Source organism: Lissotriton vulgaris, chromosome 10 (genome assembly GCF_964263255.1).
Source record: "Lissotriton vulgaris chromosome 10, aLisVul1.2, whole genome shotgun sequence".
Taxonomy (NCBI): Eukaryota; Metazoa; Chordata; class Amphibia; order Caudata; family Salamandridae; genus Lissotriton; species Lissotriton vulgaris.
The window spans coordinates 891,679,883-891,697,883 of NC_141698.1; the positions used below are offsets into that span (position 1 = coordinate 891,679,883).

The window sequence follows — 18,001 nt, forward strand, 5'->3', positions numbered from 1 at the left end:
GCTGGCACAGAACAAAAGAAACTAATGTCAGGATACCGGGGTTGCGTCTCTATGGGCACAGCAACATCACTTCTGGCACAGAATACCCAAAGCCGAACCAAGCCACCTACCGGCACTCAGAGGTACTGCTCAAGAGTTTCCGGATCTAGTCTGATGGCTGAGGAATATTCTAAAGTGAGGAATCTGCGGTTAGAAGTCTCTATCAGAAGTATGGATTTTTATTGATATTTGGAACAGCATGTTGTATTAGTGGGAGGATACTACGGTTAAAATATCATAAAACACTTAGGTCCCTCAAAAGTTTATGCGGGACAGTAAGGAGCTGTATTCAGCTATGCTTTACTCATGGATAAAGAAGTCTTTAATATACAAGGAGCTACAGATCCCAGGTCCTCAAAGATAAGTAATCAGTTAATCAATTGAAAATGTAAATGGCATTTATTTGGCGCTTACTACCCTTGACGAGGCACTGAAGCGCTTCACAGCAAGTATCACACTACTCCGGAACCCAAGATTAGAGTTAGCAGAATAATATTTTAGTTTTTTGGGTCATTAGTTGTGTTAGGCTTGTGCTATCGAAATTCTTGTGTGTTTAGTAGACTTTAGAGTAGGGATAGGATGATGGGAATGGATTTGAAAAGGGAAGTAATAATTACGTGAAAGTGTTTGGGGGTTCATAGTGGTTAAAGTTTGAGATGAGTAAGAGAGAGGAGGGAGGGGACAAACGTTTAAAGGAAGATTTTTTAATAGCAAAAAACTGATCTAGCGTACGACTTGTGTTCAGCAGAGTAAAACAAGAAATCTCTCCTAACTCGGTGTGTCAATCTGCATAGTCAGCCCTATGTCTTGGAGCCACAACTTGGTGCTCTCAGAAAGCTCTCAGCATTGTCTATTCTTTGCACCAACCGGTCCGTTTTACTGTCCATGATCAGGTTAAGGTCCCCCCTGATTATTAGATCCCTATCGGAGGTTTAATTATTTGGAACACTGCAGGCCTCATCCCTGCTTCAGGGTGTGTGGATGTATCAGATCAAGGTACATAAGCCACCATAGGTTATAGAGATGGTTACTGGGATGTAAAGCTATTACTTTTATTTCTAGGGTAGCAGCAGATATGAGCACTTTCCAAAATGGAGATTGCAGACCACTGGTACCAACTTATTGTTCCTGTGGTGCAGGACAGGCAAGGGTAGTTAACTACTTCTTGAGGTCTTTATGAAATATTATGAAGTTATTGGAAGCACAGGAGCAGATCGTTCATGAGTATATTAGAAAGTACTTGGAGGAGGTAACATTAGCGTGGGTGGAGGGAGCTTTTGGTGGCTCAACTTAGCCTAAGAGAGGTCAAAATTGCTATAGATGGGCTGGTGGCAATTAGAGCAGAGAAGTCAGATGGTCTTGTAGCAGATTGTTTTAAGGCTTACAGGGGTCTACTTGAGCCACAACTCCGATGCTCAAGCCGATGGAATAAACTGTCATTGATGACAGCTATGTGAATGTCCCTTGTGAGAAAGTATGTTACTAATTGGGGTGGATGGAATTCCTCTGCAAGTAATCATCATTAATAATAATGTCACTATTCTCTTGTAAGGCCTCGTATAGATTTCAGTAATTTAAAACCGACCTCAACCCTTGGAAGTTATGGCAGAGAGTAGAAAGTCTTAACATAGGAAAATGTGTGAAGCATTTAGAAAGACCAACACAGTTGAAAAATTAAAATCGCAACATAGTAAAAATCCCACTACAATTTGTAAAAATAGAAAATATCTTAATTAACAAAATAATGCTAGAAAATCAAAAATCCAATTAGACGAAGTGGAGATATGAATTTTTTAAAAGTTTTACATAACAATTATAACACAAAATGCAACTCGCCAACCACCTGCAACTAGATGCGCTAGTCTGGGACAGGGGAATGGTTGAAGGACGACTGCGATGGAGCATGGGATACAGAGACCAGGTTCGTCCTGGTCAGAAGTTTTACCTTCTGACTTGGTCTCTGAAAATGAAGTCAAAAACCCTCAGCAGCAAGACAGCAGGCTGTGGCTGAGAGAAGTGCTGTGAGGCCAGATTGCTAGTGAACAAAGTCATTGACTTTTGGTTGGAGATATTAAAAATGTGCACTCAAGCAAGGACTCTTGCTGGCCGGGTATACATTTGGCACATCCTCCTAGTGAAGATTTCTACCTTTGGACTTAGTCACTTTTTGGCGCTCTGATTCCTCCAGTTGGGCAAGGCTGCAAGCTGTAGTGGAACATGGCTTACAAGCCTTGATACCTTCTCCACGACAATCTACTGGAAAGGATTTGCTGCTGCAGAAAAGCTCAGAGCAGGAGGAACCTGAATCTTTGACCCAGCAACAGGGCACCTTCGTCAGACTGATTATGCAGATTTGTCCAAGTCTTTTGTCAATTTTCAAGGTGAAAATGCTTGAAAAAGTTTCCAGGTCCCATGTTTTAGGATTAGGAAGCACTAGTGTACTCTGCTCCGAAATAGTCACAGGATCTCAGGGACAGCACTTGAAGGTCAGGACTCACCAAAAGAAGTCACCAGCAGGGTCCAGGGCAGGTCCAGTAGCTGGTCAGATGGGCTCTTTCAAGAAAGTGGGCTTCTTGCAGCTTTTGTATCCCTGTAGCTTAACAGGAGGCCAGTCAACTAACCACTGGGAGTCCGCTTCTTAGTTCTGGATAGAAGTGAGAACAGGTCCAGCCCTTGTGGTTCTTCTCATGGGTCACAAAAGCTAATACATTCCTTCTTCTGTATTCAACAGATGCAGTAGTGTCCTGAAAAGTGTGCACAAAAGTGCCACATTTATGACTGGCGCTAGCCCATGGGTGAGGGTGACTCCTGCCCTTCCCTTACCCATAAGAAAACTGTTCTAGGCGGCAGCCCTACTCAATTTTGCTGAAGTTCATTTGTGCCCTAATACAAAGTATCCCACAGTGCCCCACTCCATCTAAAAGCAAGATGGCAGAACACTTACTCCCTTGTGCAGAGCTCCTGTGCCCACCCTAGAGGTGTAGTCAGGGAAATGAGTAAACCCTCCCCTATGGCCACTCAAAATTGGTTCTAGTGGCAGCACCTCTTCCTCTAGGATTGAAGCCTGGCTGACTAGGAGGCCAACAGAGGAGATGTGCCCAGTTGTGAGCTATATTTGGCTATTACAGGGTAGGCATCTTTTAAAGTAAATTAAGTTCTTGTACACTGCCCAGATGGTCATACGGTCGGAGAGACCCCAACCCAAGGCCTCTGTCTCCGTTCTGGGAGCCAGTTCCCACCTCAAGGAGCTATTCAGCTTCTGGGTGACAGTTGCAAACACATGCAAATAGGGTTATGGGTGTTTAGTCAGGTTAAGGGTGACCTTTCAAAAGTACCTTTTGTAGATTATTATTTACATATACAAATCTAACAATGAATTGGATCTGTAATACATATTTTAACGTAATAAACATAGATTTTATCTTGTTCCTAGGTAGAGGTAACTTTAATGATCTAAATCTAATGCTTTCCTCTGGAATAGTTAAACCTGGTAAGTGAAAATAGTTTTAGGGCATTGCCATTGTAAGGACATGTTTTACATTCCATTCTTACATGCCCTACCTTTAAATATCATGGACCCTGCCCTATGGGCACTTAAGGCCTACTTAGGAGTGACTTATTAATATTAAAAAGGTGGGTTTAGGTCTGTCAGAAGGGGTTATTTTAATAGGTCGAATCTGCACTTTAAACCTACACAGCCAGGTTACTTGTGGGAGACCTGCAGTCATGTTTGCATTGACACTTTAGTGGTGGCACAATAAATGCCCTTCGTACATGGGGTACCATATACCAGGGATTAATAGATAAGTTTAATGTGCTAATTAGGGATTTAGCCGATTTCAGCATATTTTAGGGGACAAAGCACATGCACTGAGCACTGGACAGAAATGACTCTGTGTGCAAAGTCGAAAAACCATCATTAAAATCCAGCAAAAAATGTGGGTGACCTTATTTGCAATGCTAGATTTAGATCTTTATCATTTGGTAGCTCTGGTCCACTAAATGCTATATTGACATCTGCCTCCTCCACGCCAAAGACAAAGGCGATTAAGCTTGCAACATCACTGTATCAACATGCTTCTTACACAGGAAATAGACTTCTCCATGGTAGCTAGCACAAATAAAGCCCAGGAGTCTCTTTTGAGAAAGGTTGATCTCCGAGGCTTGTACTCAACTGAAAGCCCACTGTGAAATAATCCTGCTTTTCTGCCAACCCTGGAGCACACCGTGCTCAATACGCCATGTTGATGCCAGAACAAAGAAGGCTGAAGGATATCTAAGAACAGTTTTGAGAGTATCTCGGTCCACACCAGCAACTCTTGACAGATACTGCACAGCTATAACTGTTTGCTTTTGTGTTCCTTCTACCTAGATCGGCTGTCTGAGCCCTCTGGGCCACTATACCTACAATGTGTCACATGTTTGATTATTGAAATGTGCCCCTTCTGTGTCCTGCTGTGATGTTATTATGTGATTGGCTATTTCACAATGTGCTACATGAATGTATCTATATATTTTATGACCAGCATATGATGTATCGCAGGCATGTCAGTGTTGTTGTGAATTTATGGTTTAAAAAAACATAAAAAACAATACAAATTAATCAACTTTTTTTCCAACCATCATTCATTTCATTTATAGAGCACACTATTAATTATGCCTCTTGGTGCAGATAAGTCCTGGTGCACCAAGGGAGGAGAATATCCAAAGGCAAGAATATATCGACAAACTTGTCTAATTTTTATTTTATTTTAGAAGTTTTGTATAGAAATGGCCTGACCCGAGGGTATCTGAGCACTTTACAGGAGATACATTGCAGAGATTCACAACAAACAAGACAAAAGAATGACACATTAACATTGCAGGTCGCTGGTTGAGTGGTCTGCTCCGTAGTCATGGGACAACTGTTTCGTAGTCTCGGGGACATGGTGTTGGTGCAGTGCGAGGTGTCAGTTACCCTGCTCCGAATCTTCCTATCGACTCCCTACGGTGCGGTTGAGAAACAGGATTTGGAGCTAGCTTTTGAAATTTACAAAAGAGGGAATGGTTCTGATGTGAGGGGGAATGGAGTTCCAGATTTTGGGTGCGCTTCCGGCAAAAGAACGAGCCACAGTTTTTTGTTTTTCGAGTTTTTGGCGGGATGAGTAGGAGGGAGTTTGAGCTTCTTAGGTTCCTGGCCTGACCGGCTTTTTTGAGTTTGGCTGCCAGGTATTCGGGTTTGCCGGTATGAAGGGCTTTAAGAGTGAGGCAGCCTGTTCTGAAGCTGATCCGCATTTAGACTGGGAGCCATTTAAGTTCTCGGAGTGCAGGGGAAATGTGGTCGAGTTTCTTGATTCCGGTGACCATTCTGGCTGCCGCATTCAGAGTTGTTTTAATGTGAGCTAGGTGTGATTTTGCGATTCCTGAGAGGACTGCGTTCCCATAGTCCAATCTTGACAGCACCTGTGTTCAAGTGGCCTGTTTAAGATCACTGGACAGAACAAAAGGTTTTATTTTGTTCAGTAGTCTAAGGTTAAGGAAAGCACCCGTGGCCGATTTTTTGATGCGACTGGTAATGTTCAGTATTGGGGCTAGTGTGATGCCTAGTGATTTGACAGAGTCAGCTAGGGTGAGGTTCCCGTTGAGCGCATCAACGGCCTTAAACCATTCAGCAATCTGAGCGTTCTCCTTGTTCGAGATGAGAAGGATCTTGGTTTTGTCAGGGTTTAGTTTAAGGTGATTCATTGACAGCCAGTGTTGGACATCTCTCAGTACGTCATTGATTCTTTGAACGTCACTGAGGGTGGTGGTTTCCAAATATATCGAAGTATCGTCTGCGTAAAGTGGAAACGGTTATTGGCGGCTTTGAGTAGTTTGGTGAGAGGTTCCATGTAGATGTTAAAGAGTTGCGGGGAGAGCACTGAGCTTTGAGGGACTCCTTTGTTGACAAGGTGAGTGTTAGAAGCAAAGTTTTAGATTTTTATTTTATGAGTACGATTGTGAAGGAAGGAGGAAAACCATTGGAGGACCGCCTAACCACTCTTTCATGTGGCACCACCCCCGCCATCTTGGAGCTGGGAATGATAAGCTCCGCCCCCTCACTATGTGAAGTGGACACCAATTTATATCCCATACTCAATAGTGGCCTCATCATTAAATTCATCAACAGACATATGTACAACGGGCTTCAGTCCAGTGCTTCCTGGCACTACAGAGTAGTATGCCTTTTATCACACTCCAATAACTCAGTCCTTGCCATTCGAAATCACAGCAGCTACTTTTTGTTGTGTGTCTGAGGTCAGTCTATTACACTACTATCGTTTCTTTTTGTAGAGGCTAAAGTACAACTTATGGAGGTCGATGTCTCCACACCTCTAAAGCAGAAGCCAAGGCTGAGTTTCTTCAAGCGACAGCCTGCTGTCTTCCATGTTGTATACTGTACCCACTTTATAGTTTATGCTGCTATGTTTGGTTCTCACCCTCCACCACCTCAAAGTACCTATTTTGAGCCTGCAATGTTTCAGCTCGAGATCAGTGAGTAAGAAAAGGCCGTTCTCCTAATGTCTTCCTTCTAAGGCCTGTTCAACAATGCACCATGCTGTCATGTTTCAGACATGTGCCTCCACAGCGACTGCAAGAGTTGCAGGAGTATTGCTGATGATATAGGTACGGAGAGTCCTTCCCTTAGAAATGGGTTGGGGTGAAGCAGCCTGTTCAGTGCTTTACACAGGTTCTTTTGTATGGCAGGGGTGTAACTATCATGTCCCTCTTTAGAGCAGTGGACATGTGTGAGATGATGCTGCCTAGTGGAAGCCATGGCAGGTTCAGTAAATTGAGGTTGATATTCAGACTCTTCCGGTATCGCAACTAGTTACTTAACCCATTCACTGCAAAAAGGAGGTGGTTGCAGGTTTACGGTTAGGAATGATACCTCTTGAGACCGACTAGTGCGGATTCTCCAGTTTGCGGCAGCTAGGTCTAAAGAGGTTAGTATGAAAGGAGGGTAGGTAATATAATCCTTCTCTGTTGATGGCAGATATTTGTCCCTAATGCCAGTTCTATTATTACGTTGGAATGTTGAGCGCTTCATTGAAACATATGGAGTGCTCTGGCGCTTCTAATGGCAGGTAGAAGACCAGTGCATCAACATTACAATGTATAACTAAGGCCTCACAGACCCCAAGGACACATTTCAACCAAATCTAGCTCCGTGAGTCCTTTGTTTTACAAATTAAAACATTCTGCCCTCTAGGGGCAGAATGTTCTAATAGCCCTAGAGCCCTCCGTAGCGTGCTCTACCAGCCACTAAAGGCCTGCTCCCTTGTTAAAGGCCCTCACTGTGCAGGCCTTTAATGGTCGGTAGAGCCCGCAACATCGGACTTTTAAGGCTATAGTAGATCTACAACTAAAGCCAATAAATTATCATTTGAGAATGTGTAGGAGGACTACAGCAGGGCGACATGGGTAGTTATCAAATGTACCTGATAAATGATTGGCTTTTCTTGATCAGTACCATTATTGTCATCCAGGTGACCAGGTACTTAGATTCAAACCCATTAAACAATTAGACATTTTTTGTCAATTAGCAACGAAGTGGTTCAGGAAGACCCAGTAAAGGTTTAGCTAGCTTGATAATGATAGGTATAAGGCATCTGGGCAATGTAGTAACTTTAATTATTTACTTGCTATAGAGCCCTGGATTTCAAATGTCAGTTTAGGCAAATTAATGTTTTTATTTTCACATGCATATCTTCCACAGGCCTTAACCGGGGATAAAAATGAACTTAAAATAGCACAGAATGAAGTGGAAATTTTGTTAACCAAACCTAATGCATGCATTAGTGTGTTAGCAGGTGACTTTAACACCAATTACTTTAGTTACCCCCATAGTCGGGACAGATTCGGAGCTGCAAGATGCCAGTTACTAAATAGCAGGTAAAACCTTTCTGCCTCAAACAAAAACTGGTATTAATCAATTGGTTCTACAACTTAATGAACAGTGAGATTTAAGACGTTAAATAGCCAATTTAGTTCTGATTCCCTTGCACTACATACACATGCCCTTAATGGGGCTAATGCTGTATTATTCATGCTACAAATGTTTATTTACTTAGTCACTTTGAGATTATGGGATGCATCGAAGTGATCATTTTCCACAGTCAGTCGTACTAGATATACCCCAAAAGGATTTTGAGAGACAGAGCCTGGACAAGAGTTGTTTTTGTAAATAAAAAGCCAAAAAGCTATAAAAAAGCTATCAAATGAAATAAGGGATGATTAAATACCTTCCCCAAAAAACTGCAAAAATGACACAATCTTAGAATGCAGTGCTGTTCGCTATACATTTATCAATATATCTGAATAAACTGTTTGCAAAAGTTAACTTTATGGATTTCTGACTTGAGTTTGTTGAAGGGAATTATAGAATGGCCTTTTTCTCTAATCAACATAACAAACAAGACCGAGCATGGTTACATATGGTCCGGAAAAGTAGACAAAAAGATATATAGAAATTCTGGAGATTGGGCGGATACTGACTTGACAAGTATAATTATGGCTCAAATCCTATCTTCGGCTTGGCAAGAATTTATCATATACTTGAACAATAGCACAAAATCAAAGACATCATCACATTCATAAAAGCTTACAACCACCTTACAACCGAATTACAAGAAGGGACCAATTAATTATCGAAAAGCTTTAGTCTAATTGCTTTGTTACACTTTGCGGGAGACGTATGTGGAATGGTAATTCTAGAAAAGTTAGAAGTTTGGTACAGGTAAAAAACTGAATTCCGAAAGCAAAGCTGAACCATGGCAAATATAATGTCCACGTCCATACTAGCCAAAGAGGGAATCCAATAGAAAACCATGGGTGAATTTGCATACCTTACTGATTACAGCACAGCATCTGACTGGTCAAACTTATGGTTTAAACCTAATAAGTGGAGGATATATAACACCTTGAGGAACAACTGAATTTCCTACAAATACTTGGGTAAAGGTAAAATTATAAAGCACTGTTGGATACACCAAAATGACAGAAAATGCGAAAACGGGTATGTAACATTGTCACTCTTCTATTGTCCATGTATGTGTCATGTGACCCGAGGGGCACTGGCAAGGTCGAAGGGGAGCACAGTGAACTGAAAACGCTTGTGGCCCACGGTGAACAGGAGGTAGCGTCTGTGGGCTGGCAGGATGGGAATAATGAAATAGGCGTGCTGCAAGTCCAACGCCACCATCCAGTCTCCAGGGTCGAGGGCAGACAGGACCTGAGCCAAGCGAGCATTTTGAACTTCTCCTTCAGGAGGAAGTGGTTGAAGGCCCTGAGGTCTAGAATAGGACGCAGGCCTTTGTCCTTCTTGGGCACCAGAAAGTATTGGGAATAGCAAACGTGTCAGTTCTTCTGCTTAGCCCCACCTCTTATCCAGGTGCAGCAGCTTGACCTCCCCTGTCGCTCCACCCCAGATTCTTATCATCATGGACACTCTGCACTCACAGTGCAGCCCATCCTGCGCCCTCGGCCCCCATAGCTTGCTATCGGACAGGAACCTGAGCCCGGGACCCAAAACAAACAGACAAGCTGAGTACCGCACAGGTAATGTTATTTAGGGAGCGCCATCCCTATCAGAGCACTTTACACGAGCACCTATTAAAAGTCGACAACTCTAGCCCTTATGCTACATAAGGCTCTTGGTCTCTTGCCCCCTACAGTTTTCTCTCTCTCTTGCTTCATATCCTGCTCTCTTTTGCGCACTGCCACACTGACTCTTGGCACCTACCAACTCTCCTGTTTCCTACCCTTCTGTCTCTTGAGCCCTACATCTGTATCTTGTTCGGTAGCCCTGTCTCTTGCCCCCTACTCCACTCGCATTGTGAAGATGAAAGAACTCTTTGAATCCAAGGAGATTGTGTTTGTGAGCTTTTTACAATAGTAGTGACTTAAATGTAAGGTGAGGACAGAAGCTGCAAGTGAAGAGTACCTAATTCTTCTGAAGTAAAAGGGTATTTAGGGGTGACAAAGCTATGTAGGGATTGTTATCAAAGAGGGCAGCCAGGAAAAGCACAGAAATAGTAAGGCATACAATGATTACATTTATAGGGACCTGACCTGTGAGCTAGCTTTCCTGTTGCTAATAGGCGGGGTCATAGGTTAGATGAGTTGTGGAAGTGCGATTGTAACACAGGAGGCTGACTGTACTGGTTTTCCTACTTACTTAAAAACAAAAAAAGGAAGAAAAATGTTTTATAACAAGAGGTGTGTGGCTGGTCAAGTTTGGGAAGCTTATGAAGAATCAGTTATTATAATATGCATTAATATACGCTTACTTTGAAGTGGCCAACAAAGCATTTGGCAACGTAGAAAACACTAAATACAGTAACATCTTACTTACAGTTCCACAAAATTAGTCCAATCGTCTTGACTAATAGATGGTCTTGTGTTTCCAAGTGCTGTTAATAAATGCGCCTGGCAAATCACAAGATTGCTCTTTGTTGGGACTGGTTGATTTTGTGAAAATCCCTTTAGGAAAAAAAATGTAATTAATAATGCATCATGGAAATATAATTGATATGAAAATGCACAAATCTTATTCAGGTCCATGGATTAAAATAATGAGGAAAGAAACCCAAAAAGTCAACCATCTGCATAATTACAATATAAACTTACCATCACTCTTAGAAACATCCTAACTAGATCCCAAACATTATATTAAAGTGTGTATGTACACAGAAATCTAAAAGAAGTAGTTCCTATGCGAAGGCCAGCGTCACACAACGGACACATGATTTGAGGAAAACAGAAGCATTCATGCACCCATCACAAGCGGTTAGGAGTATAATATTTGAGTAAAGATCTGTGTTTCATTGATTCAAGAGTTATGCTGAAGGTCAGCTCATACATAGTCAGTCAAAATGTTGTAAATTTTATTAGAGGCTACATTTATCAATAAAGTTCAGGCGTTGGACTAGGGGACAGATTGTAAGAGAGAACAGAGTATGTGGCAGGGGAGAGTGGTTGACGATGTATGAATCTTTTAGTCTACAGCGGTGGCCCATGTTGGAGAGTGATCCAAGCTATCCCCTAGTGGTCTATTGCTACCTAAAAGATTTTTGATTCCTACCTCTACGGTCACCTGTGTGAAAACTGCAGACCCATTCTCATCTGCTACATAGGCAACTATAGCTAGCTTACATTCAATGTTAATAATATTTTGAACCCGACTTCATCATAAAATGCTGCATGCATTTAAATTCTAAATCTCCAATTTCACCTGTTAGTGTCAACTGAAGGGGGAAGGGAAAATACTTTTGTATGGTGTATGATGTGTTTGGATAATGTAAGAAATGATAATTATGTTTCAATGTATTAAATAAGTTTATATTGTGTGTACCAGTCACAGTAAAAAGAATGTGCAATACACCTCGAACAGCACAGAACCGAATGGGTATAATGAGAGACATAACTTCACTTTATATAGTATTTAAGTATCATTTGAAAATGTGGATTTTAGGTCCTCAAGCGAGGGTATAAGCTTTGACTTGAATTTGAACAACTCGGGTATGAAGTTCCAGATTCCAGTAGCCAGGCAGGATGAGGGTTTACAACTTTTTCGTCTTCGAGATTTCCAGTAGGAAGTTTGCTTTACCTTTAGTGAGTCTTTTTCCTACTGAAGCTTATTTTTCAGGTAACTTTAAGCTTTATACGTAATGCGTGCTTTTTTGAAGTTTATTTTGGTGAAATGTACCTTAACATGCACGTGATATGGCTTGGTTTCCTGGTACCTTTGAGGGGATGCGCAGCTCTTAGACAAAGGCCATAAGTCATGCTGAAGAGAATTTGGGATAGCCAGCAAATTGCACTTTATTGCTGTCCAGATGTGAACAAACCAGAGCATGAGACATTAGATTAATGTTGCCACTTCTTAATACTGTGATTTTTAATAAGATATTCTGAATTGTGATATTTATGCAAATGTTTTGCTAATTGATTCTTTTTTAATTGTACCTCTGTGTAATGTGAAATACCTTTTTTAAGTTTTTATTTACATTATTGTTGTCCAATGTCTTTTTTCCTTTTTAATATGTACATTATTAAACGCTAGAAACTGATCCTGTGTAGTCCCACCTCCTTTTTATTGTTATTTTTCTGTTTGACAATTTGCAATACCACTGTGCCTAGGCTGTTTTATCTCAATCATGCAAACCAGAGCATGTTTCAGCTACTCTGAAATCATATGGAGCAATAGATGATTTAAGGTTCCAGAGCAGGAAGAATTGGAAGGTTATGCTTATAGCTATACGAGTATGTGAGGTAAATTGGTTATTTTATGGTTCATGATGAAGCCTAGCAATTTTACAGTCTGGACCAATGTTGGGAATATGCCAGGAGAGAAAAGTTGTTAAAACCATTTTAGTTCAGAGAAGCCAAGAGATTCCGATTAACAGTGCAAGAACTTATCCGATTGCCTAGGGTGCCAGGAAGATTTTCAAGAATGTTATGACAGATAGGTGGATGACTTTTAGATAAAGTTGAGTATCATCCGCATTATGATGGATATTAATTTCCTTTTTCTGGGGCATCTGGCCAGGTGGTTCCATGTAGAGCTTAGGTAGATAGGGAAACAGGATTGAGCCTTGAAGAACTTACATTGCAGAGAAGGCTATCAGGATGATGTGATTCGGATAAAAGTAAGCATGAGAACCAGTTCAGACCGGTTATTGTCATCCGGGAAGACAGAATGGTGGGACAGATTTCAAGATATCCTGTATCAAATGCTGCTAGGACAAACAATATTAAGAAGCATTCATCACCCCATCCATCGCACCTAGTACTTCAGGAGCTGCTCTTTTATTATGCATTTTCCCCAGAATCCAGATTGGAAAGTGTTCAAGTGCTTTTTTTTAACCTATGTCAATAGGGTTTGTTCCGAGACCATTTTTCAACAGATTTTACAAAGGAAGGGTTAGTTTGGAGACTGATCTTAGGTTTTAACACTTATTGCGATCTCAGCTGTTTTCCTTAGTAAGGCTGTGATCTTTGTAGATCTGAGCGAAGATGGGAATGTACACTGTTCAAGAGAGGAATTAAAGATTTTAAGGATCAAGGATCAAGGTGGTATGAAGCCTGATGTACAAACGTTTTGCAAATTACTAACGATCGCAATGTATTAAGGTAAAAAAAATACCATACAAAAATCAGGAGTTCGCAAAATGTGCATAGCGAACTGTTAGACCTAGCATCCATAGTGTGGTTAACCCCCTTACCTTTTGCCTTCAACACTCCTGTTACTGGTTTTAGGTCTCTGCACACTTTACAACTGCTAACCAGTGTGAAAGTGCTTGTGTGCTCTCCTTAAAAACCTGCAAAGATTGGCTTATTTAATTTACTTATAACTTCCTGGTAAGGTGGCACTACGTGTGCCCACGGACTGAAAATTAAATGCTACTAAATGGGCCTGCAGAAAAATCTTTACTGATACTGTAAATAATATTTGGGCAAGGGAAGGTACAAACTCAAGCAGGACAGCCTGAAACAAGTAAAGCCAGCATACGGAAAGCAAGAAAATGTGAGTTACAACCACGAAGCCAATGGCAAGCAACGGGCAGAATGCAATGCTAGGTCAACGTTCTGAATGTCCCCAGGATATCTGTAGTAAACCAGACCGCTGCGCTGTCCACTAGGCTGCAACCTAAAAAAGGAGCACTTGTATCCATGGCACCAAAAGAAAACACTTTTAAGGCAGATATGCACTATGTGCAGGGGCAAAATGCTGGGTTTCAAAGTGAGGGCAGTCGGTAGCTGAAGCGGGCTGACTCCTTGCCCCAGTGGGTGGCAGCAAAATGAGAATGACAAAAGAGATATATATATATCGATTCCGTCTGGCCCAGATGCGGAGGCTCTCGGGCGGTGCACGCGAGGCGCAGCAGGACCCGCTGCGATCAAATTATTCGGATTTTCCCAAAAGGGAAGGTTTGTTCCTCATGCACTCCCGTGTGTTGAAGTCAGGAAACCACACCGGGTTTGAAATAAATTCGCAATTTTCTTTATTATTCAAACAGCATCCAGCAAAACCTAACGCGTTTCGGTCTCTACGGAGACCTTGCTCACAGGTGTGTGTGTGTATGTATGTGTATGTATGTATGTATGTATGTATGTATGTATGTATGTATGTATGTATGTATATATATATATATATATATATATATATATATATATATTTTTTTTTTTTTGTTTGTTTTTTTTTTTTTTTTAAAACAATAGTCTGGTGAAACAGCTAAAGCCGTCTCAAAGGCCAGACCTTAAAAGAAGGGCTTACATAATTTGGAGCAGAACCCATGACGCTGTACAGCGCTGTACCAGAGGAAAGTGGAAAGGTAGAAGTTTGCAAAGATGGAGCTAGCACAGTCGCAATAATAAAGCAAACGTACCAGGGGAGAGGGAGGGTAGGAGGTTCACAATGACAGAGCGGATACACCAGGGTAATGAGCGAAGGTTGGGAAGGAGCTATTGAGAAGCAGGTACATCAGGGGCTGAACACAAATGATGCGGTCCCCTGCAGAATATTATAAGTCTCCAATAGCCCACAAATATTAATAGACTTTGGGCTGTATGGAGGCTCCCTGATAGGTTGGGGAACCCTGAAGTATTGTCCCTCCCCCTGCGCTGAAGAGGCTACACGGCTCTTTATTTGCGCCACTGAGGTACATGAGAGGAAGAAAAGAGGTGGGAGGGAGCAACAAGAGAGAGTGTACACACATGATGAAAGAGGATGTGATAAGAGGAAGATAGGATGTACCAGTTAAACCAGGAGAAAGTTGTTGGGCCGGATGAAGCAGCGACAGAGGGCACACACCGGGGTAAAGAGGGAAAGAGAAACAGAAAAGAAACACCAGGGTAAAGAGGAACTGACAGGAGGAAGGTTGCAGGGAAGGGTGGGACAGAGTAATGACGAGTCCACACCAAAAACACAGCCAGTGGAGGCACCATGGTACATATGACAACAGAACATCCGGAGTGGTTTTTGCTAGCCCCCCCAGGAGTGCTCGAGTCATAGTCTGTCTCACAGCAGTGGCACCCAAGATATAAAATCAGCCCAAACTGCTGATGCCGCAAGAAAGGTGGAAAATATATTTGATATAGTCAGTCAGTCAAACAAAAGTTTATTTAAACTAGTTAGTCCTTAAACATTTAGAATTTCCATAAATACAGACTCTTATAATCTCAAATCTTGAATAATATCGATCATAAAAATTCAAACAATTAAAATACATTAATCTTTTCGTGAATCCATGTAAAATACTATACAGCTGTCAATATTTTAAAACAAGTTTTTCAATTCTATTCACATATAAGAATTTTTTTAACTTTTTGAATGAACTTCCCCATTGCGCAAGCTATATCCAAGTTACTAATTTCAGTTACAAGATGTACTGCTTGTACTCTATTTTTAAAACCATAAAAACACTTTACGTATATCCAACATTTTCTGACAGTTCAATAAAATATGACAAGTGGTACCTATATTTGATATGGGCAACAAACAAAAGTGCATATAAAGTACTTTCCAGATCGTGCATGAACCTCACACAGGGAGCATTTTGAGACCCTCGAGTAACCCATACGTGTTATAGGAGTTTTAGCTTCACTTTTCCACATATTTTGAAGGAAAATCTATCCCTGATCACGGACGTTAGTAAATGTAAATGTACATGTATTTATATAGCGCAAATCGCCCACATCGCAGGCATCTATGCGCTTGCTTAGGGAACCCGTCCTGGTATTCCCCTGTGAGATACCCCGGCAGGGTATCCACAAGGTGAAAGCCAGGCATCCCGCCACGAGGGGCCGTTGTGGAGATTAAGCAAGCTATTGCCCAGAGTCGCAGAGTGTGAACCCGTGAGTCGAGTAGGCACCGGAGCTAGAATTATCGAGTCCGTGGAATTATTGAGCCCAACCCCCGTCGGGGCGGGGAATTGAACCCTGGTCCAGGGCCGATCTCAGCTTCCGGGTCTGCCGCCTCTAACCCCTGAGCCACACTTCTCCAGACCTTTGCTAAAATTACGACATTTATCAGATTCTTTAGAAATGATAAGCAATAAAACTGCACCACCTCCATAACGAAATTAGAGATTTAACACAGTTGTTGCTCTAAAACTGGTTATCCTGCTATCTCCGCAGGGCGAGTCGGTGGCGCTTAGGTAAAAGGAGGCCCGTGGCTGCGCAGGGTCCCCACAGCCGCGTTCTGGGATGCCGCACTGCAAGACTGTTAAACATCAAGGAGAACCAACCCGAATAGATAGTGCTCCTTGTGGTACATAATTGGTCACCGCGCCCTGTGGCCTTCAGTCTAGCTCTTCCCCTCCCCCCTACTGTGCCCACCACTCCCTCCTGACGGTTTCTTTCCAGTCCCGCATGCTCAGGAACCTCAGGCACGAGGAGGCATGGGAGTAATGTTGTATAGCCCGTGTCCTCCTTGGGAAATCTTAAGTACGCAGGGAATGTTGGTGGAGCACTGGTAGGTTTGCCACTGCAACCTCGGATACATTAGCTCCTTGCCATTGGCTCCTCCTGTTATGACCTGCAGGTTGCGACTGTTAATGAGTTTCTATTATGAACCTATTTCTCCTGCCCCACTGCCATTGCTAATTTTACAAACATGTACAATACTTGTGACTAGTTTGTCGTGATTACACTGGGACTGCATCAAAGACTCCATGTGCAATCTCCGCAGCTTTCTCATGCTATGAAAGCAGAGAAGAGATTGGCCTAGGTGGGCTGGTTTATGCGCCATTCAGGACACAAAGTCTGTGCTGTTTCTCCAACCCGGCTGTTCAATACGGCTGGGTTGGAGAAACCTAAGTGAGCATGTGTGTTTGGCCGACCACTTAAAGTGCACCAACCAGTCCTCCTCCCCCTTCCTATGGCCCGACCTAAGCACGCTGGCTCATGATAAAATATTGTCTTATTTTTCACCTACTGGCTCTGAGCCAGTGAGGCAACGCTCCTCCGCCATTGCGGAGGAGCCGCCTATGAACTTCTGTAACTTTTGCACTTGACACCGATCCCACCTATGAAATTATTAACCCGAACACCACTGTATTGTTGTGTAATCCGATTATGATTACAGATCAGTTCAATGGTGTATGACATACAAAAGTTACAGAAGTTGCCACCCGTTTATGTTATTATCTACTTGTGATTCAAATCTCTACATAAGTAAATGGTAAAACCCAAGTACACTGCAGTTTTTTTCCTTCTCGTTGAAAGAAAACAAAATCTCAATATTGGAGTCTGTGGCGTAGTGCTAGGTTTTGTCATTTTCCTAACAGTGGTTGATTCGGGTGGTTCTGGCATGAAAGCAGCCCACTGTCTGGTTGTGTCACTTTCTGTGTTACTGTGAGGACCAAAGGACCTCACTGTCCGGGGACATGATTCTCATTGCTCCATCTTAGTATACCCAAACCCTAATTGCACGTGTGCCTCATTTTCTATAGGCCAATGTGGCTGCATAGTGCTCAAGATAATTCACAGTCCCAAACCGAGAGATCTGGCAGCTCACTTGCTCGTTCTTTAGTCGCATGGCCTTCCCAGCTGGCGGGCCCATAGGTGCCCAGGAGCAGACAGCGCTTTTGCAGGAAACCGGCAAACACTGCCATTAGGAGAGATGTGGGGGAACAGCGGTGAGAATACTATACTTCAGAACTGGACCGCAACCCAATGATGTAAGAGACAGAGCATGCAAACTTCCTGATAGCGTGCTGTCTCACTGCCTGATTTCGTCATACATGTGTTCTGCGGAGCACAGAGCTCCTGCACAAGCATTCCACGGTCAAACTTAGCTACTTCCAAACCCATCGGATTGCATTTTCTAATTTTAAAAACATTTTTTTCTGTTTGATATTATATATGCCCTGTTCAGCAGACCTCTTTGGGGAGTCTGATATTGGTAAGTGTACTGCTTACACTGTTTTTCACTAGG

The 18,001-nt window shown here is 42.3% G+C and overlaps 1 protein-coding gene across 3 annotated transcripts in view; it reads right to left on the minus strand.

The window, feature by feature from the left end:
- The window catches only part of PEX1 (peroxisomal biogenesis factor 1), a 793,672-nt gene that overhangs the window by 15,615 nt on the left and 760,056 nt on the right, over nt 1–18,001 (minus strand). For all 3 annotated transcript variants that reach the window (XM_086941864.1, XM_086941865.1, XM_086941863.1), the window contains one exon: nt 10,415–10,542. In XM_086941864.1, the coding sequence (XP_086797990.1) occupies nt 10,415–10,542 (128 nt within the window). The remainder of the gene's footprint in view (nt 1–10,414; nt 10,543–18,001) is intronic.